Source organism: Eleutherodactylus coqui, chromosome 1, assembly GCF_035609145.1.
Source record: "Eleutherodactylus coqui strain aEleCoq1 chromosome 1, aEleCoq1.hap1, whole genome shotgun sequence".
NCBI classification, from domain to species: domain Eukaryota; kingdom Metazoa; phylum Chordata; class Amphibia; order Anura; family Eleutherodactylidae; genus Eleutherodactylus; species Eleutherodactylus coqui.
Genome location: NC_089837.1, coordinates 238,116,948 through 238,136,579, shown reverse-complemented (window position 1 = coordinate 238,136,579; position 19,632 = coordinate 238,116,948). Strand labels below are relative to the sequence as shown.

The 19,632-nt window shown below is 42.3% G+C and overlaps 1 protein-coding gene across 1 annotated transcript in view; it reads left to right on the top strand.

Moving 5' to 3' along the window:
• The window catches only part of REV3L (REV3 like, DNA directed polymerase zeta catalytic subunit), a 242,726-nt gene that overhangs the window by 164,568 nt on the left and 58,526 nt on the right, over positions 1-19,632 (top strand). The window contains exons 14-18 of the mRNA XM_066607067.1: positions 8,506-9,413; positions 12,979-13,061; positions 16,948-17,073; positions 17,418-17,607; positions 19,496-19,601. Coding sequence (XP_066463164.1) covers positions 8,506-9,413; positions 12,979-13,061; positions 16,948-17,073; positions 17,418-17,607; positions 19,496-19,601 — 1,413 coding nt within the window. The remainder of the gene's footprint in view (positions 1-8,505; positions 9,414-12,978; positions 13,062-16,947; positions 17,074-17,417; positions 17,608-19,495; positions 19,602-19,632) is intronic.

The window sequence follows — 19,632 nt, the reverse complement described above, 5'->3', positions numbered from 1 at the left end:
TAAGATCACTTGTAGCCATAGTAATCCAGACCAGTAAACATCGCACCGCTGCATGTATATAACATTGTGGGACGTCACTCATGTGGATAACAATTGTTGCACTAGGCAGATGTGAGCCCATTTAGCCAGAATAGGGTTCACATCCCAAGTGTCTCTCCCCAATGAGACTCAACCAGTATATACCATACCTATCATTTTATTCTTTATTAATTGGAGATTCTAAGTACACCCCCTAATTATAACCAATCAATTTACAGATTGCATAAAATGAATCAAATATGGACCTCTTTATTGTAATCACCTATACATCAAACTATACCATGTGAGATATTCACAGCGGACACTAACCACCTCAATGTGGAGCTATATTTCCTTATGAAGTTTACAGTTGAAACCATGATGACCACCAGTATAATCTGTGAAAAAAACGTATAATTAAAATCATACTGTTGCACAAAATCATTACTTTACAAGTACATAGTAGCATTCTATTCCTGATTAAGGCCTCTAGGGGTCATCGTATCCAAAAGGAATATCCACGGTGTTTTTTTTTTTCTTAACCCCTTAAGGACCAGGCTGTTTTGTACCTTAAGGACCAGACAGTTTTTATGGATTTTACCCATGTGGCGGTTTTACTGCCCTATTTTGTCACCTTTAGCTACCAAAATTATTTTTACTGCGTTTTTTTTCCCGTGACATATTGGGTGATTTTTTAAAATATCTTTTTCACTGAATTTTTTCAGTTTTATTGGGGGTAAAATGCTAAAATAATTTTTTTTTTTAAACATTTATAGTTTTATTTTTTGTTTTGTTTTTTTTAATTTAGTATATTTATGCTAAAATAAAGTATGGGAACGGGTTCCTGTATTTATTTTGGACGTTTTGATATAGTATATATGGTTTTGGTTTACAGGGCGCATACAGCGACTGTTTTTGTTGGCCTCGGCTTTGTTTGTTTTTTTTCTTTCTTATAATGTATGTATTGTTGTTTACTTCTGTAATATTGTTTTCTTTGTGTATGTAATCATGTTTTTTACTATCTATGTCCCCCGTGACGTCATATAAGACCTCTGGGGGACATTCATTATTATTATTTTTTTAATTTGACACTTTCCCACTGTAACTGGGGCATCCATAGGAGCCCCAGTTGCAGGGGAAACAACCCCTGGAGTGACATTATCACCCGCAGAGCTGGCCAGGATCTAGTTTGACCCTCCAGCTCTGCTGTAGCAGTGAACTTCGTAGGTCACATGACCCCCAGCTCCCGGAGTTAAAGCTACAGTTCTGCTTTCACTTTCTAGTACACAGTGCTCATTGAGCGCTGTGTACTAGGGGAAGGGAAGGAAGGAAGGGTTAAATACCCCTCCTGCCTTCTCCACCAGGTTATCAGCTGTTACTAACAGCTGATAACCCGCTCCTGCTTCTGATTGATTGCAGAGCAAGGAGGCTTAAAGCACTGCCATAATTTTACTATCGGCGGTGCTCTAAGCCCAGGACCAGGCGCCGTATATTTACCGCGCCTGGTCCTTAATGGCTTAAGAGCCTTAGTTCTATCTCCACCCCTCACCGAGACTAGAACCCTATCGATTCCCCGAAATTTGAGTTGCCTAATCGAGTGGCCCGTGTCGTGGTGGTTGTAGGTCTAGGTTTTTGGTTTGAAAGGTGCTTTTGTGTTTAACAATCCTGCTCCTCACCTCCATAGTCGTTTCACCCACATATTGTAGTCCACACGGACATGTTGGATATACAACATGACATTTGGAGCAGGTATAGGGACCTTTAATTTGAAAAACAGCACCTATTTAGGAATGATTTTTTTTCCCTTTAGCAAATTTCTGCAGCTGAGCAACCCAAACATGGGTAATTGCCCAATCTGCTTGGAATGAAAGTTCTTTGCTTGGAACTATCGCCTTTTTCTCTATTGGCCCCCTTTTTACTGTCACAGTCCTGGGTATAGCTAGACTGTGGGGGAGATCTCTTTATTGACCCTCTATTATGATAACCACTCTGGGTATTGTAGTCAACCCAACTTTGTAGTCAACCCACCTGGGTATTGTAGTTGCCCACCTTTGAACTTCTCAAACTCTGATGTCTGTCTTGATTACCGGTGCGCAAAACTCTACACGATATTTTATTTGTGGTCTGACAAGTGACTTGTAAAGAGGAAGAACAATTTTCTGATTCTGTTCACCTATACCTCTTTTGATGCACCCCTTGATCCTTTTTGCCTTGGCAGAAGCTGCTTGACACTGGTTGCTCCACTTAAGTTTTCTACACAGTGTTTACATGCAAATGTGAATGGATCAATCAAAGTCCATGTACTTTCATGGACTCCATTCACCGCGTGTCAAATGGTCGTACGTCACGGGCATAATAGGGGCCGCATCACGGTCGCGTAAATGAGCCCTAGGTATTTTAGATGTTTTTAAACCTTTCCTATTTATTGTCTGCAGTCTTATTTTTGAGCACATTGTCCTGGTTAAAAAGGTTAAGGGTATCTCTGAGCTAATTGAACTCTGCCGTACAAAAGTTGAGTACTTTTGTAGCTCCCCAATAAAACTCCCTTTTGAAAGACGACAAGTGGAAATTTTATTATATTATGGTCACTAATTCCCAGGTGCCCCTCAACCTGCACTCCTGTTATTCTGTCAGGTCTGTTGGTTAATATTCAGTCCAAAATAACTGTCCCTCTAGTTGGGTCCTGTATAGAGATGAGCGAGCACCAAAATGCTCGAGTGCTCGTTACTTGAGTCGAACTTTCAGTGATGCTCGAGAGTTCGTTTCGAGTAACGAACCCCATTGAAGTCAATGGGCGACTCGAGCATTTTTGTATATGACTGGTGCTCCGCTAAGGTTTTCATTTGTGAAAATCTTAGCAAATCACCAAAGTCATGTAAAAAACACAGAAATGGATAGGGCAGGCGAGGAGCAACATGCAGGGCTGCATTTCGGGCTCCAAGGTCTCACTATTAAGCCACAATAGTGGCAAGAGTGAGACCCCCCCCCCCCCCCCACTGTCAGCATAACGAGCGTTCTCCTCTGCCACAGCTGTGGCAGAGAAGAACGATGTTAGCCCATTGAATTCAATGCAATACAGCCGGCTCCATTGAAAGCAATGGGCTGCCGGCGAGTGCGGGATGAATTTTCGGGAAGGGCTTAAAAATATAAGCTCTTACCTGAAAAAGAAAGATTTTAATGTAAAAAAGAATAAAAATGCAGGCATTCTCTTCAATGGAGCAGCTGCTGCTGCCGGCGACTCCATTGAAGACAATGGTCCGCTGGCACACCTGAATTCTTTTTCAGGGAAGGGCTTTACATATAAGCCATTCCCTGGAAATGAATTAAAAGTGATTTAAAAAACAAAAAAAATAGATACTCACCTCCCTTCAGCTGCCGGGGCACAGCCGCATCTTCTCCTGCTGTCCCTTGCACTGTGGTGCTGAACTGCTGTCATTCAGCTGAGAGCTGCGCTGAATTCATGAATGGGTGTGAGCGAGATCTGCTTCTGATTGGTCAGGCTCTGACCGATCAGAGGCAACTCATTCAGCAGGCGGGGATTTTAAATCCCCGACTGCTGAATACTACAGAGAGCAGTTCAGGGACCAGGTGAGTGTGTGTGTATATATATATATATATATATATATATATATAAATATATATATATATATATATATATATATATATATATTTTATTTTTTATTTTTACACATTTCTGGATGAATTACAGGGAAGGGCTTATATATTTAAGCCCTTCCCGAAAATTCATTGTGCGATCGCCGGCAGCCCATTGCTTTCAATGGACTAACATCGTTCTGCCGGGACAAGGTGAGTATATTTTTTTTTTTTTTACTTTTTACACATTTTAGGATGATTTTCAGGTATGGTCTTATATTTTTAAGCCCTTCCTGAAAATTCATCCCCCGCTAGCCGGCAGCCCATTGCTTTCAATGGAGCCGGCTGTATTGCCGGCTCCATTGAATTCAATGGGCTAACATCGTTCTGCCGGGACAAGGTGAGTATATTTTTTTTTTTTTACTTTTTACACATTTTAGGATGATTTTCAGGTATGGGCTTATATTTTTAAGCCTTTCCTGAAAATTCATCCCCCGCTAGCCGGCAGCCCATTGCTTTCAATGGAGCCAGCTGTATTGCCGGCTCCATTGAATTCAATGGTCAGTGCTCGTTTAATCGAGACGAGCATCGCGTGGTGCTCGTCTCGAGTAACGAGCATCTCGAGCACCCTAATACTCGAACGAGCATCAAGCTCGGACGAGTATGCTCGCTCATCTCTAGTCCTGTACGAGTTGGGTGAGGTAATTTTCTTTAGCTATTGACAGGAACTTGTTACATTTAGGAGATCTGCAGGTTTCGGACTTCCCAGTTTATATCCAGATAGTTAGTCTCCCTTAATAATTAGCTCATCAAAAGACGACTCGTGGTAAAACGAACACTGCTATAAATATGAATTCATACAAGCAAACCCAAGTTATAGTAGTCAAGTTGACCGCTATTTTACAAATTAAAGGGCCACTCCAGAGAAAATATGTTTTCATCGCTGCACCCTTCAACTGATTGTCACTCTGGATGTCTGCTATGTATATTGATCATAAATATACAGTCTGGGGGAATGAACTGTTTTGCCCTTCATTATAACTGTGTGACAGGAGCCTCAAATCATCATCAGTAAGGCTGCTTACACAGCCTGCTTGTTACAGCAATTAGCGCAGCTTTTCAAACGCCGCGGTACAACGCCTCCATTGATTTCTCAGACTAGCGGTCAAACGCATTTCTAACACTGTGACTTTCAAGCAGTGTCTGCTCTGTTTCAGCGGTTTTAAATGCACTTCATCACCCATTACAGTGATGGGGTGCATTGAGAAATGCTGCCAACACTGTAACGTGTTCGAAAATGCCAAGGTTTTCGGACACAGCGTGTTCTAAACACATGTGAGAGCAGTCTAACTGTTATAGGAGTTTCTGCCCGTGTGTGTGTGTGTGTGTGTGTGTGTGTGTGTGTGTGTGTGTGTAACAGTCCATGTAATTTCATCCTATACAGCAGGTCCTGATCACTGAAATACTGACCTCTGGACAATGCATAGAGATAAGTAAATCTCAGATGATCACAATGAGATCACATGACCCACCTGAAGCAAATTGGCTATATATGAATGCATCCTTACTTTTCCTAGGGTATTCTAGCTTTCCTTCCATGTCACAGAAAATATAAAATGCTTTTTTGATCCCCCTAACATAAGAAGGATGTAACAAATAGGGTAACTTCTTTTAGAAAGTACAGGATCGATCCTAAGGAAATGAACCATCTTCAAAAGGTAGGTTCTGCCAATAACTGAAAGCTGTAGCTCTCTCCATCTTTCCGATTCCTCCTTTACTCACTATAAAGCTTGAGTTATTTAATTTATAGAATAAGTTCTGACCCTAGCCAACCCTGTTCCCAAGCATAAAACTCTGTCCTTAGCCCCAGATATTCTTAACTATATTGGTCTGCTAGTTATCTGTTGAGTTAAGAAAAAAATAATTCATATTTTTTTCCATTAATTAGTCCAAAGAAAGTACCAAAAAACGCATCGTTTTTCTGGCTTTTCTTAGCTACGAATCATTAAGCTATAAAATAACGTATTCTGTGAATTAATAAATATTTACTGCAAATTAAATTTCCCTTTAAAAATCCTTTTTACATACTGTTACGCTAATATATTTTGCCAAGGGTTTCGTTGCCATATTGAAAATAATTTTTAAAAAACTTGCCGTATATTTCGCTTTATAAGACGCACTTTTTCTGCCACCAAAGCGGGGGGGTGGGAGGGGTTCCTGCGTCTTATAGAGCGAATGTGCCGAAAATTCGTTCCGATCGCCATTTTTAGCGCGATCGTGAATTTAACGCGCGAACGCAATTTATTTAGCGCGATTGCATGTTAAACTCACGATCGTATGAACAAATGTGCGACCGGTCTCCTCCCCACTACCACCCATACATACCTCTGATTGGTTGTGAGAGCCGGCGGGTACTACCGCTGCTCCCCACCTCCACCAAACGGCTTCCTTCCTTCCTCCTGCTGCACGCACGCACCGCTGTGATATGGAGCGCCGGTTTTTCAGACCTCTGCTGCTCCCTCTGCTCCGTCACCCGGCACTAACCCTGCGCTGTCCCTGGGTGAGTTTAAATTTCTTTTCCCCTATTTTCCCGTTCTAAAACGGGGATGCGTCCTATAGACCGGTGCGTCTAATAGAACGAAAAATACGGTATTTGTATAGTGCCCACTTATTCTGCAGCACTTTCAGGCAATTTATTTATTACAAGCTAGGTACTAATTTTACCGACCTCAGAAGGATCGAAGGCTAAGTCAACCTTGCGCCGGCTACCTGAACCATTCTGGGATTGAACTGGCAACCTTTAGGTCATGAGTGAGAGCTTAGGACTGCACTTCTGCTGCCTTACCACTTTACACCACACGAACAAAGGGTGACCCCCCCCCCCCGTCCTGTACCTTCCACAACAGTAAAATAGTTACATTTCATATTAGACAGAAATACCCATAACTAGAGATGAGCGAATGTGCTCGTTTAGAGCAATTACTCAAACGCTTATCGCTTTTTCGAGTAACTGCCTGCTCAGGCGGAAAAATTCGGGGGGTGGAGCAAGGGGGGGGGGGTAACAGGGGGGAACTCCCTCTCTTCCATCCCCGCAGCCCCCTGAATCTTTTCGCCCAATTAGGCAGTTACCCGAAAAAAGTGATACTCATTCGAGTACTTGCTCTGAACGAGCACATTCGCTCATCTCTACCCATAACTTAGAATTGGCGTTATACTGTACATTTTAATTATATTCACAATGTCTCCCTTCAAAATTATCTTAATACTTCAAACAGCCCACTAAAAAACATTCTTTCACACCACTCCAGTGAAGGGAAAATGTTACATCTTGCAATATAAGGATGACTACCCACTACAGTGTTTTTTCACTGCGAAATTCAGTGTGTTTTTTTCCTGCAGGGGTCTATGGGACTTGTAATGTTAAAATCGCGATTGCGCAAAATCGCAATTTACCACAAAATCGCGATTTTCCGCGTTCGAGATTTTAACATTACAAGTCACATAGACCCCTGCAGGGAAAAAAAACGCTACGAATTTCGCAGTGAAAAAAACCTGTAGTGGGTAGTTAGTTGCAATACCAGATCCCTTGGTGCCCCTGCAGTTATAGTATCTGACTGCTTTCCTTTTCCTGATATAGTTTCCTCTAAATTCAGCATCTAACCTGCAAATGTGAGGGCTGAATGTATTGAGTGGGCGGCAAACGACACTCTTATTCAAGGGGAATTTACAAGTCAAGGTGATTGCTCAAATGTTCTCTGAGTGTGCTCCGAGTGGGTTATGTCTTCTGCATCCAGCTGTTCTTTGCTCGGAGCGCTCAGCTGTTATACAGTCGAGCGCTCTGAGCAGGTTATGCACAACACAGCTGGACCGATGTCTTCATACCCCGTCTGTTCACGGAGCGCTCAGCTGGTATACAACTGTGCGCTCCGTGTGGAGTATGAAGAACACAGCTGGACCACTGTGTTCTTCATACCCCACCTGTGTTCAGAGAGCTGGATACAGCTGAAACAATAGTGTCATCTGTATCCTGCTGTGAATTCCTGATGAGGCTGATCGTTGTCTTTCAGCACGCTGAAAGACAACAGTCAGCGACTGGTTAACGAACACTGCACAATGTCAGTGCAGTTACACACAACAATTATCGCTCAAAAGACGACTGAGTGGGAATCGTGTCTAAATCAGTCTATATAGTTTGTTTGCACTGTTTAACTATTTAGACACTATTAGTAAATCTGCCCCATTGTTCTATTAGTGAAACCTTTGCTGTATGAAGTCTAATGCTTGGAACCATAGTAGATGTTTTGTAAGCAATTTACATGGTTTTCTTTATGATTACCGTCTTGCTAAGGGGATCACTTGTCTCGCTGCACAGCACATTTATTGTGAAGGGGCCACAGAGGCACCTGCGTGATCCCTCTAAATTTTGGGAAACACATAGTTACCGGTAGCATAAAGCTCATTTTCTTTTATGAACCTTGGTACTCGGAAGGGCAAATGAGAGGATAGAAGAACATCCACTAGCTGACTTTACTGGGAGTACTACTTATTAGTTGTAGCATAGTATGGTAATATTAACCCTTCCCAATCCAATTTGTATCCTGGTTTTCCTAGGGGGCTTACTCTTTTTCTGCCGTTATGCAGCAGCGCTATATGCTGGCTAAAGCCAGTGCTGCATGGGGTGACACGTTGGATAGGTTCTGACAGCAGAGAGGCTGGCAATATACAGTAAGAGAACCCCGACTGATGTCTTGCAACATCGGAGCTGTACAGCCTTAAATCATAATGTATTTAGACGTCAGACAGTGGATTGGAAAGGGTTAAGCTGTATTGTTTACTTGAGTTACTTTCTTCTACCTTCAACCATACTTATTTTCTGTATATGTTTTTATGCAGAGAGATTGGAGGCCGCTTTCTCACAATTGAGACAAAACTAGCAAATCATCTTCCGGAGTTTGAAGGGGATTTTTCAATGGAGGGACTACGGCTGTGGAAGACTGCCTTTTCGGCAATGACGCAAAACCCTAGGCCAGTATCGCCCACTCGAATGAACAGATTGCTCATGGAGCAGGAGAAGCATAAACTGAATCCTGATGATGATAAAAAGCTGGTGATCATGCCCTGTAAAAGTGCACCTGCGCCTGAGAGAGTTCAGCTATGGCTTCAGGCAAAAGAACTGTATGAGTCCTCCAAGACATCAAGTAAAGTTCCTTTAATTGAAGAGACAAATGATAATAAAAACATCAAGACCGCTCCCGTACCCAGCGGCTGCAATAGCTTGCCTCCAAAGGAGGTACAGATTTTATTGGCACAGCCTGCAAGTTCAGAAGATCAGCTGGGAAACAGAGAAAACCGAACAATACATATAGCCAGCCCCCCTCCCTCACTTCCAGCTTCAGATTGTGGGGAAGTTGAAGGGTTAACGGATTCACCTCCTCTAGAATCTGGTATTGAATCAAGCCAAAAGACTAACGAAAATGAAATGGCTGATAGTTCTGTATCACCAGCAGCGCTGGTCTTGACTCCGTGGCAGAGCTTTCAGAGTCCGGACCCTAAGCCATCTCCTAAGAATTGGGTAGAGGAGAATATGATGTCTTCTCCAAATGATGAGTACGTAACAGATGAATGTAAGGAGACTGTAAGGAGTGTGAAAAGTGAAGTAAGAGCGTCATCTGCTTCCCCTCCTCTACTGAAGCACACAAGGCAGAAATCCAAACATGTCTGTCTACATAGTACACCAGTCATTGATAGAAGGATTGGAGCAGCCTCTCCGGATTTGATATCTCTTACTCCAGTGACATCTGGTATGTAACTCTGTGTAACTTAATATAACGAAGAATTTAGCAATTATGAGGTTGCTTGAAGTGGAAATCACCTTTGATCACCATTTTATGGGTTACACACTAAATTAATCCACATGAAAAGTTGTAGGTCTGTGTATTACAGGCTAAGCAGGCGCCATAACTGAAAGTGCGCTTTGATATCTCAATATCTTCACACATCTTGCTTCTAGTAAATGTAAAAAACAATATTAATAATTATTTGTATAGCGCCAACTTATTCCGCAGCGCTTTCAAGGCACATGGGGAACACAAACAAAGTTACATGGGGTATTCAATTATTTGGAAACAAAGGGGGTGGGGTGACACAGAAGGTACAGGAGCAAGCAGAAACACAGCAATGCGACGATAACATGTGAGATACAGTTTTTTGGGACACAAATAGGGTGGGGGTAGTACAGGAGGTCTGGGGCAGGAAGTGTACATGATAGGAAAAAGTGGAAAGCCATAGGGAGGGGCAGGGGGCTTATTGTGAGGGGGACTAGGTTTGGTATGCTTGTTTCAAAAGGTGCATCTTTAAGGCGTGTCTGAAGTTCCGTGCAACGGGGATTGTCCAGATGTTTTGAGGTAGAGCGTTCCAGAGGATCGGTGCTGCTCTAGAGAAGTCCTGGAGGTGGGAATGTGAGGTTCATATTAAAGGGGTGTTTAGCCTGAGTCTGTTAGCGGATTGGAGTGTGCGGGCTGGATGGTGTACGGACAGAAGGGAAGCAATATACGTTGGCGCAGCACTGTGGAGAGCTTTGGGAATGGATGAGGGCGACAATGAGTGTCTTTAGCATGTCTGTGGTGAGGAACGGCTAGATTTTAGCAATATTCCTGAGGTGCAGGTGGCATGTTTGGGCCAGAGATTCGATATGGGGGGGGGGGGGGTAAAGGAGAGGTCAGAATCCAGTGTTACCCCAAGACGGCAGGCGTGCTGTCTGGTGGATATTATGGTGCCAGATACTGATATGGAGATGCGAGGGGAGGGTTGGCTGGTTGAGGGCAGAAAGACACAGAGGTCAGTTTTTGAGAGGTTAAGTTTAAGATAAAGGTAGGTCATGATGTTAGAGACAGCAGACACAGTGATCTTTTGGAGGAAAGGTGCAGATACATAACAGGAAAAGGTGTATAACACTGCTGTCAGTGTGGAGGTGGTATTTGAGGCCAGTACAGTATAGTTATGTGACCTGTGTGTGTCTATAAGCTTTTGACCATTTGCAATAGTCACCAGCAGAATTGCAAATGCAGCTTATCTGTATTTTCCTGGACTCCTGCCGATCAGCCGAATCGGAGGTGGGTCTTGAGACACTTGGAGGTAGAGGAGATGAAGGGACCTGGCTGTTTGAGTGAGTAGCTCTTTCTTTTCAAGTGTGTAAGCATTAGGAACACATGAGCTAGATGATGATGTTTGTACAGTTTACACACAACTTAAAGGGATTTTCCAGTCCTGAAATTAATGTTTACAGCTGCCTTCCCCGCATTGTATATTATGCTGTAAATTTACTCCCATACATTTTTTAATAGAAATGTAACCCTGTTTCATGCGGTGGCTTTCCCGGGGGGTGCCAGCTTGGTCTGCAGCAGTTTCCTGTTCCATTGATTCATATTCCACTATACATAGCGTTAGCATCTCAGTAAACGTTTGACACACCCAGCACACGTCTCCTCTGTATGTATCAATGTTTTTGGTTGTGACATCGGCCATAGTGCAGTGTATATTGAAGTGACTGAAAGGGCACGTCGGCACTGGAATGAACAGGTAACCCGAGGGGGGCAGCATTACTTGACCCGCAGCGTGATGGAAAAAAAACAGTGGTGATTTCCCATTGCCAAAATGTGAGTGAATTACAAAGTAGCTTGCTTGTCATGCTACAAGTGATTGCACATTAGGTTGTCCCAGACAACCCCTTTAGTTATTACTTGTACTCTTCTTTAGTGTGGGGCCATAGCCAACGGTGGGAATAGAGCTGGGGTATTTTTTTAAAAACAGAAACTTAGTGCAATGTTTATTTCTGACTGGAGGTTTGTGAATGATCTATCGCCTCACTAGTATTTAATATGGTTTTGGAAGAAGCTCTCCATGCTGTTTTATGAACAGAATGTTATTTGAGCATTGGCGTACAATAGCGATTAAATCTAGCATGTTCTTACTAACAGGATATGCATAAATCCTAAGGGTGTGTTCACATGGCAGATTATTCCATGCATATTCCATCTTGAAAAATTGACACTGAACCGTGGATCTCTGCTGTGGCTATGAACACGTGTGCCCACAGGCACAAATGTGGATTTAGCCCCTTCTCAGTGGGTAAATCCAGCTGCTAAGTCCACGCAAAGTAGTAATGTCACTTTTATTTAATAAATTAAGGCACGGTTTTCCAGTTGACGGTAAAGGGGTATGGATTTTTTTTTTTAAATCAAATTTTTATTAAGTTTTCACAAAAGAATACAGGGAATCAGACATCAGCCTCTACAGCAGCAGACATTCCGACGGACTCTCGTCCATCGCGTAACGACATTCCAAAAGGGGTATGGATTTGATGCAGACAACAGGTTTTCTGCTGCCTGGACATATCCTGAGAGGTTCAGATCCCTACCTCTGCTTGCTCAGCTTGTATTATAATTCCTATAGATGCCAATGGTGTAAAATATCTCTCTATTGTTTTCAATGGCAAAAGCTGGCACTTTGATAGCTGCATGTGTCGGAGGGCTATTGGCCGATTCAAGCATTTAGGTATGGAAATTTCCCTTTAAGAACAGGGAAATCGTTCAGTCATTTCTAGAGATGAGCGAGTGTACTCGCTAAGGCAAACTACTCGAGCGAGTAGTGCCTTATGTGAGTACCTGCCCGCTCGTCTCTAAAGATTCGGGTACCGGCGGGGGAGAGCGGTGAGAGTGAGAGAGATAGATCTCTCCCCCCCCCCCCCCCCTTCCCGTTCTCCCCTGCCGCTCACCACTCTCCGCCGACTCCCGACTCTTTTGAGACAAGCGGGCAGGTACTTGCATAAGGCACTACTCGCTCGAGTAGTTTGTCTTAGCGAGTACGCTCGCTCATCTCTAGTCATTTCCCATAATATATCGTTTTATTGTAATCCTTACTCATTTCAGTAGCACCCAAACCACAAGCACTGGATTATGATGTTGGCAATATCTGCAGCAATTTACAGTACTAGCAGTGTGGATAACATTCGAAAACTCATCACGCAGTGTAGAAAGTCCACAGCGTATGATCTACATTTATGGTGCGGATTTTCAGTGTGGATTTCACCTCTTCAAATGAGGGGGTAAAATTCTCTTCAAAATTCATGTGTTACATGTGGATTTGGATTTTGGTGTGATTTTTGACATGGATCCGCAGCAGACACTACATGTGGACATAGCCTAATAGTTCATATTGCAGAACAAATGGTAATAAAAGCTGTTCTTGCACCCAGCTTCTATTTTCTATCTTTGCATTGCACAGGTCATCAGTGTTTCTTTTCTATAGTGTGTTTGTTTCATTTAGCTAGATTCTAACCAAATCATTCTTGTTCAAATCATTTTCCAGAAGCACGATTTCAAAAGATGAGTCAGAGAAGAGGGGCAAACCCCGATAAGCTACGAAGAGTTCTATTAACTACTCAGTTAAAGGTAGGTGTAGTGTAGCATGGATGACCTTTTTCACTACCTTAAAAAATGCCCATTTAGACCCAACGATTCTCGCTCAAAATTCACTCCAAGCCGTTTTTTGAGCGATAACCGTTGCGTTTAAATGCACGGACATTGTGCAGTTCTCGTGCACTATTCCTTCCTCGCTCAGTTCTAGTTTACAGTATTGAACGATGAACTCTTATCAGCGGTGCAGGCTGTTATCACAGTCGGCAGCGCTGATAAGATTTTTTCAGCTCGTGTCCCGCTAGTGGTTCATAGCAGGACACGAGCTGTAAGCATGGAGAACAATTCAGCTGTTTGATTAGGCAAAACAGCTGTATTGTTCGCCGAGCAATAGCGGCGGTGTCCCGCTCCGCCTGCATAACTCTTAAGTAGCTACCGTGTTTCCCCGAAAATAAGACCGTGTCTTATATTAATTTTTGTTCAAAAAAGTTTAACTTTTTTACATGTATAGCTGCCTGGACACTATTTAAATTGACTTTTTAAATTACCTATTAGCAGGGCTTAATTTTGGAGTAGGGTTTCTATTTCAAGCATCCTCAAAAAGCCTGAAAAATCATTTTGCATCCTCAAAAATTCTGGAAAATCATGCTATGTCTTATTTTCAGAGTATGTCTTTTTTTCAGGGAAACAGGGTAATTAGCTACTATAGACTATGCAGAGATGATCGCTCAAAACTGTACCTCAAACAGTCATGTAAATGGGTTCTAAGAAATGTAATTTAACAATAATGTGTGGCAGTCTATGGTGTCAAATGCCCTGCAGCTGTGGTACAGATGTAGAAAATGTTAACATGCAATTTAATGCTTTTTGATATTATTGCAAAATTTATTTCTGACCCTGGGGCCATTTGATTAGCTTAAATCATATCCTTGAACCAATTGTTAATTATGTCTTTAACTCTTTAACACCTTGACCTGGTACTAATTTTTATGCTGCTAACACTGTACTCCTGTATTCCCTATTGCTAGGATCCTGGGAATGAAAGGTACACAGTACTGGTTTAGTGCTGCATCTCCTTCACTATTTTCCCTGTACAGCCCAATTAACGTGAATAGTGCTAACTTCAGTTCCTTGCACAGCTGAGAGTCCAGTTCAGGTGCCACTGTGCAGGGAAAGCTCACACGATTGATGCAGTACTCAATAAGAACTGCATCCCTTTCATTCTCAGTAATCATTGCTTCCAGAGGCCAGAAACCCTATCAATCATAAAGGGATAGCATATTTTAGCAGTTTACTTGCAGACCGTGGTGACAGTGACACAATGTAGTGCCTACTAACACCATAACTTCAGTGCCCATATTGTTGATCATTGCTTCCTCTAATAGGTTATTAACCCCTTAGTGACCAAGCCTGTTTGCGCCTTAGTAACGGAGCCATATTTTGGAAATCTGACGTGTCACTTTACCATAGAATATCTCTGTAAAGGTTTTGCATATCTAAGTGATTCTGACATTGTTTTTTCGCCACATGTTGTACTTTATTTAGGTGGCAAAATAGATGAGAATTTGTGTATATTTATTAAAAGTGCCAAAATTGGGAAAATTTGTAATTTCATATTTTTTTTACATTTTGAACTGTAATATCTCAAATATGTGCAAACTTGCTGTACAAATTTTTGATAATATATATATATATATCCATGTGTTTACTTTATTCTGGATGCACATTTGAAAAGCTGTAGTTTATTTTTAACCATTTAGGAAACATTCAAATTTCTCATTACTTATCAACATTTTGAGGAACATTTTGTTTTCCTACACCAAGCCAACATTGCAAAGTCTCATAGGTGTCAGAATGATACCCCATTTAAAAAACTACACCCCTTAATATATTCAATGAGGGGTGTCGGGAGTATTTTGACCCCAGAGTTTTTTTTCAGGAGTTAATGCAATTTAGAGGAGAAAAAAATGCATATTTTTGCAAATATGTCATTTTAAAAAACATATTGTGTTCAGAAACATGCCCATAGTGCTCCTAATATGTCTGTATGCACACTGGGGCCCAAAGCGAAAGCAGCAGCTGGTGGCTTTCAGATCAGACATTTTGCTTGAAGGTATTTTAGGCCCCATTGCCCACTTGTAGAGCCCTTGAGTGGCATAAATGACAGAACCACCACAAAAACTAGACCCCTTAATGGATTCCTTTTAGGGGTGTACTGCGAATTTTGACCCCACGTTTTTTAAATGAATCTAAGCAAAGCAGAAGGAAACCATTTTTTTTTTAAATTCTTTTTCTTAGCAACTATGTCATTTAAAAACAGATTTTTTTTTTTTTGTACAGCACACATATGAATGAAGACTTTCACCCCAAAATGGATACACCTGTTTGTCCTGTGTATTAGTAACATACCCATTGTAGCCCTAATATTAGTTCTGTATGCAGAATGGGGCCCAAACCGAAAGGATTATCAAACTTCAACTGTTTTTAACTTTTACATGATCGCCATTAACCATTGGGTAACAGCGATCACGTGACCAGAGACTGCTCATTGCGGCCCTCAGTCACTGCTCCAGGCTCTCGGCTACCTTTAGTAGCAGGGAGATTTTAAATCATCTGGGTCCTCCCCACCTTCTGCGCTTGCGTCCGCCATTTTGCTGACGGGCACGTGCTTGGGAAGTTTGGGAAAGGTTAGCGGATAAAGATCCTGTCGTGGGACATCGCTGGAGGCCTTAGGTAAGTAATTTCACCTCCCCTCATGAATCAGGTCCATGACAGGAGGTGAAATTTTAACTGTTTTTTTACTTTTATGTGATCACCGCTATCCATTGGATAGCGGCGATCACGTGACCGCGGCCCCACATGAAATCTCCGGGCTCCCGGCTACATTTAGTAGCCAGCAGCAGGAAGACTTTAAATTACCTGGGCAATCCAGGGCTTTTGCGCGTGTGTCCGCCATTCTGGCAACAGGCGCATGCGCAGAAGCTGGGGTAAGGTCCACGGATAAATCCGGGTGCCTTAGGTATGTAATTTCATCCGTGAGGGAAAATGAAACCTAAACTTTTAAAACTTTTTTTCTTTCTTTTTTTTTCTTCCACACTTTTTTTTTTTTCTACTTTACATGATGGTTGTTATTTATTGGATAACAGTGATCAGGTGACCGGGAACCATATACAGCGGCCCCAGTGATATCTCTCTGCTCCCGGCTACACGTGCTAGCCAGAAGCAGAGAAATGTTAAATCTTGTGAGGCGCAAGCCCTTCTGCACATGCGCCTGATGTTTTTGGGTGCGTGTGCATGCGCATTAGACAACGTAAGGTCCTGGGAGGACCACATTGCGGAGGTCGGGGGTGTGTATTTTCATACATTCAAAGAGGGAGGTGAAATTTTAACTTTATTTTACTTTTTTTTAACTTTTCCGTGATCGCTGTCATTGTATAGCGACGATCACGGGCCTGGTGACTGGTCACCACGGTCCCCGGTGATATCTCCTGCCAGGAGATTTCAAATGTCAGGTGATGATCTGGTCTTCTACGAATGCGCAGAAGACGGCCGAACGTCCTTTTCGGACCAGATCATCGCGGGACATAGCGGAGGATGGGGGGGGGTGAGTAGTTTCAGCGCCCCTCATGGATATGATCCGTGAGTGGAGCTGAAACTTTAACTTTTTTTCACTTTTTATTTACTTTCATGTAATCGGCGCTATATCCTGAACACCCCCTGCCATGGGAATTAAAACTTCATTTTCCCAGTGCTGCTTCTAATGAAATTGATAAAGGTAGGATGACTCTTGTCTCCTCTGCCCCTTCAGAGTGCTGACAGCAGCTTTGCATTGGCAAAACTGCTGACAGGCTCCCTTTAACCTGTGAATGTTGTGCCTTTTATATAAGTGTTAATGCTTTTCCTCCTTGCTTGTTATGCATAGAATCAGTTTGCTGCTACGGCTGATGTGAAGAAAGAATCTTCTCAGATTGAGGGTCCTTCTTTAAATAACACTTACGGCTTCAAAGTCAGTGCACAGAACTTACAAGATGCAAAGGCCTTGCATGAGGTAAGATGATAAGCCTTAGAGGGTGAATACTGAGCACATATAAAGCCAGGGACAGTGTAACGGCTTTGTGAAGGGAATGAGAGTTCATTCTGCATCTAGCACAAGTTGCATGTATTTCTATTGCAAATAAATGTCTTCCATTCCTCATTAAGATGTCCAGTCATATAGTGCACACTGTCATGATTAGTAGCGGCAAGGCGAATGCAGTCTGAAAAAAAAATTCTGTGTTGTTCCTTAGTTAAAAAAGCATTGTTTTATTTGCATCATGTAATTCCTTCCAGTGTGAATCTCTTAAACAGCCTTGGAGCCCGCACTCTAATAATTTGTGCCCATTCCTGTTACAGGTACAGCACCTGACACTCATGTGCATGGAGTTACATACAAGGACGCGGCGAGACTTGGAGCCAGATCCGGAATTTGACCCCATCTGTGCCCTATTTTACTGTCTGTCATCAGACTACCTACTATCAGGCAGTGACAAGAAAGAAATATCTGGTGCACTTGTGATTGCACAAAACCCAGCTGCTGACAAAGGTGCATATATCCATGGCAATAATTTTTTTTTTTTTTCAGTTTTAAATGGTATACCAAAGAAGTAAATGTATGAATCCTAGTGAGCATATGTTCACTTAGAATACTAAGCCACATAAGTTTTACCAGACCGAAGACAGCGACCTACTGGATCAAAGTCTCATCCAATAAACTGCTTCAGCCTGTCCTGCCGCTGAGATAAAAACCTATTTGCCATAAAGGGTACCACAGTTCTGCAGTTCTGATCTTTGGCCATGTGGCAAATACAGGTGAAGCACGTACAAGCCATGTGCTTCACTTCTACTTGTAATGTGGCTGAAGACGTCATTGGGAAACCATGGCGATTCATGGATAAACCTCATTTGGTTTTAGCTGTGTGGCAAAACTGATTAGAAAAACATGACTGCTTTCTTTCAAAAACAGCACCACAGCTGAATACAGGTTTTGTGTGGTTTTGCAGCTCATCTCCATTGACTTCAATAGCGCTTAGGTGCAATGCCAGACATAATCCATGGACAGGTGTGGCGCTTTTTTTGTATATTAGAAAAAGGAAAAATAGCCATGTTTTTCTAATCCTGGACATCCCCTTTAAACTAACTAGTCTCCATTTGCTACAGTTTTACACATGCAAATGAATTCTCTTGACAAATGGTCATTATGCTTGCCTAGTTCATGTGCATAACCTGTGCTCAATAAATGAGACTAGCAAATGTTCAGGGGCAGTTTAACCCCTTAAAGACCACCGTATAATGCTGAGCTGAACATGTGATCTAAACTACAAAAAATGCAATCTAATGAAACCTCCCTACAAACTGTGTCATCTGCTCTCACCAAAACACTGCTGGACACTCATACCTACCAATTACAATACCTAATGGATACAATCAATGACGCTGTAAACCGAAATGGGCATGATAACTTCAGAGTTTATGGTCACTTGGAAACTGTGGAGTTTCGGGAGCTCCCAGGCATGCTGCAACACATCTTTAATGAGGTTTTGGAACTTCCTATTGACTCCGCTATTGAATTCAGTTGAGCTCAACAGGCACTGGGTCCTAAACCTACAGATCCTGATGGGCCGCGCAACGTTATCTGCGGACTGCAGCGTAGTGTCCAAAAGGAAGCTATTTCTCACAAGCTTCGAGAGGGAGCTGTTGCCAAAGTTCCAAGGCCACACTTACCGGATTGGTCTTGCACCTTAGAGAAACAAAGGGACCTCCCACCTCTTTTGGGCGCTCTCAAGCAACTTAGTTCTCCCTAATGTTACATAGAGGGTGAGAAAATCCTGAGGAGCTGTTCCCACCCTCCGCTTAAGAGCGCTGGTTGAGGATATTAAGTCTCACAAAATTCTGCAGCAAAAAAAAAGTAAAAATCCGGAAAAGTTTTGTGGATTTTGTCATGGAATTAGCTGCAGATCTGCAGCAGACTTCACTCTTTCAATTAAAAAGCTGAAATCTGCTGCAGATCCACAGCAAATTCTGTGAATTTTTAAGCGCTTTTTTTCATGCAGGTTGGCAGCAAGATCCCTGACACAAATTACCCCCACCAAATACACAACGTGTGAACGCACGCTTAAGGTTTAAAATATTTGTAGTATTAAGGGGTTAAAGATCTGCCAACTTGCCACGCATAGTAGCCTCCTTCAGCAGTGATGCTGCTTTGTGCAGCAAATAACAGGTTACTGCAGCAGCAATCGTGTTGCATCAACATTCATTAGGAGTGTCAGGAAAAAGTATTTCTGATCATTCATGGCTACAAAAGTGCGTTCCAACACAAACTCAAGGCGGTCACTGGCAGGTGGAGATTATTGTATTTATCTGTAGTCCTGCTTTCAATTTACATAAACTCTTTTCTGCTTTTCTAATAATTTTTCTTGCATTTGATTTTTCAGATACCAGAAGACCATTATTGACCAGATCTGGAGTCTCATGCTTCCAAACAACATATGTCACTGATGAAAAAGAACTTTTTGAACAATTAATCAGCTTAGTCAGGAGGTATTCTCCATTTTGCAAAGAAAAATAAAAA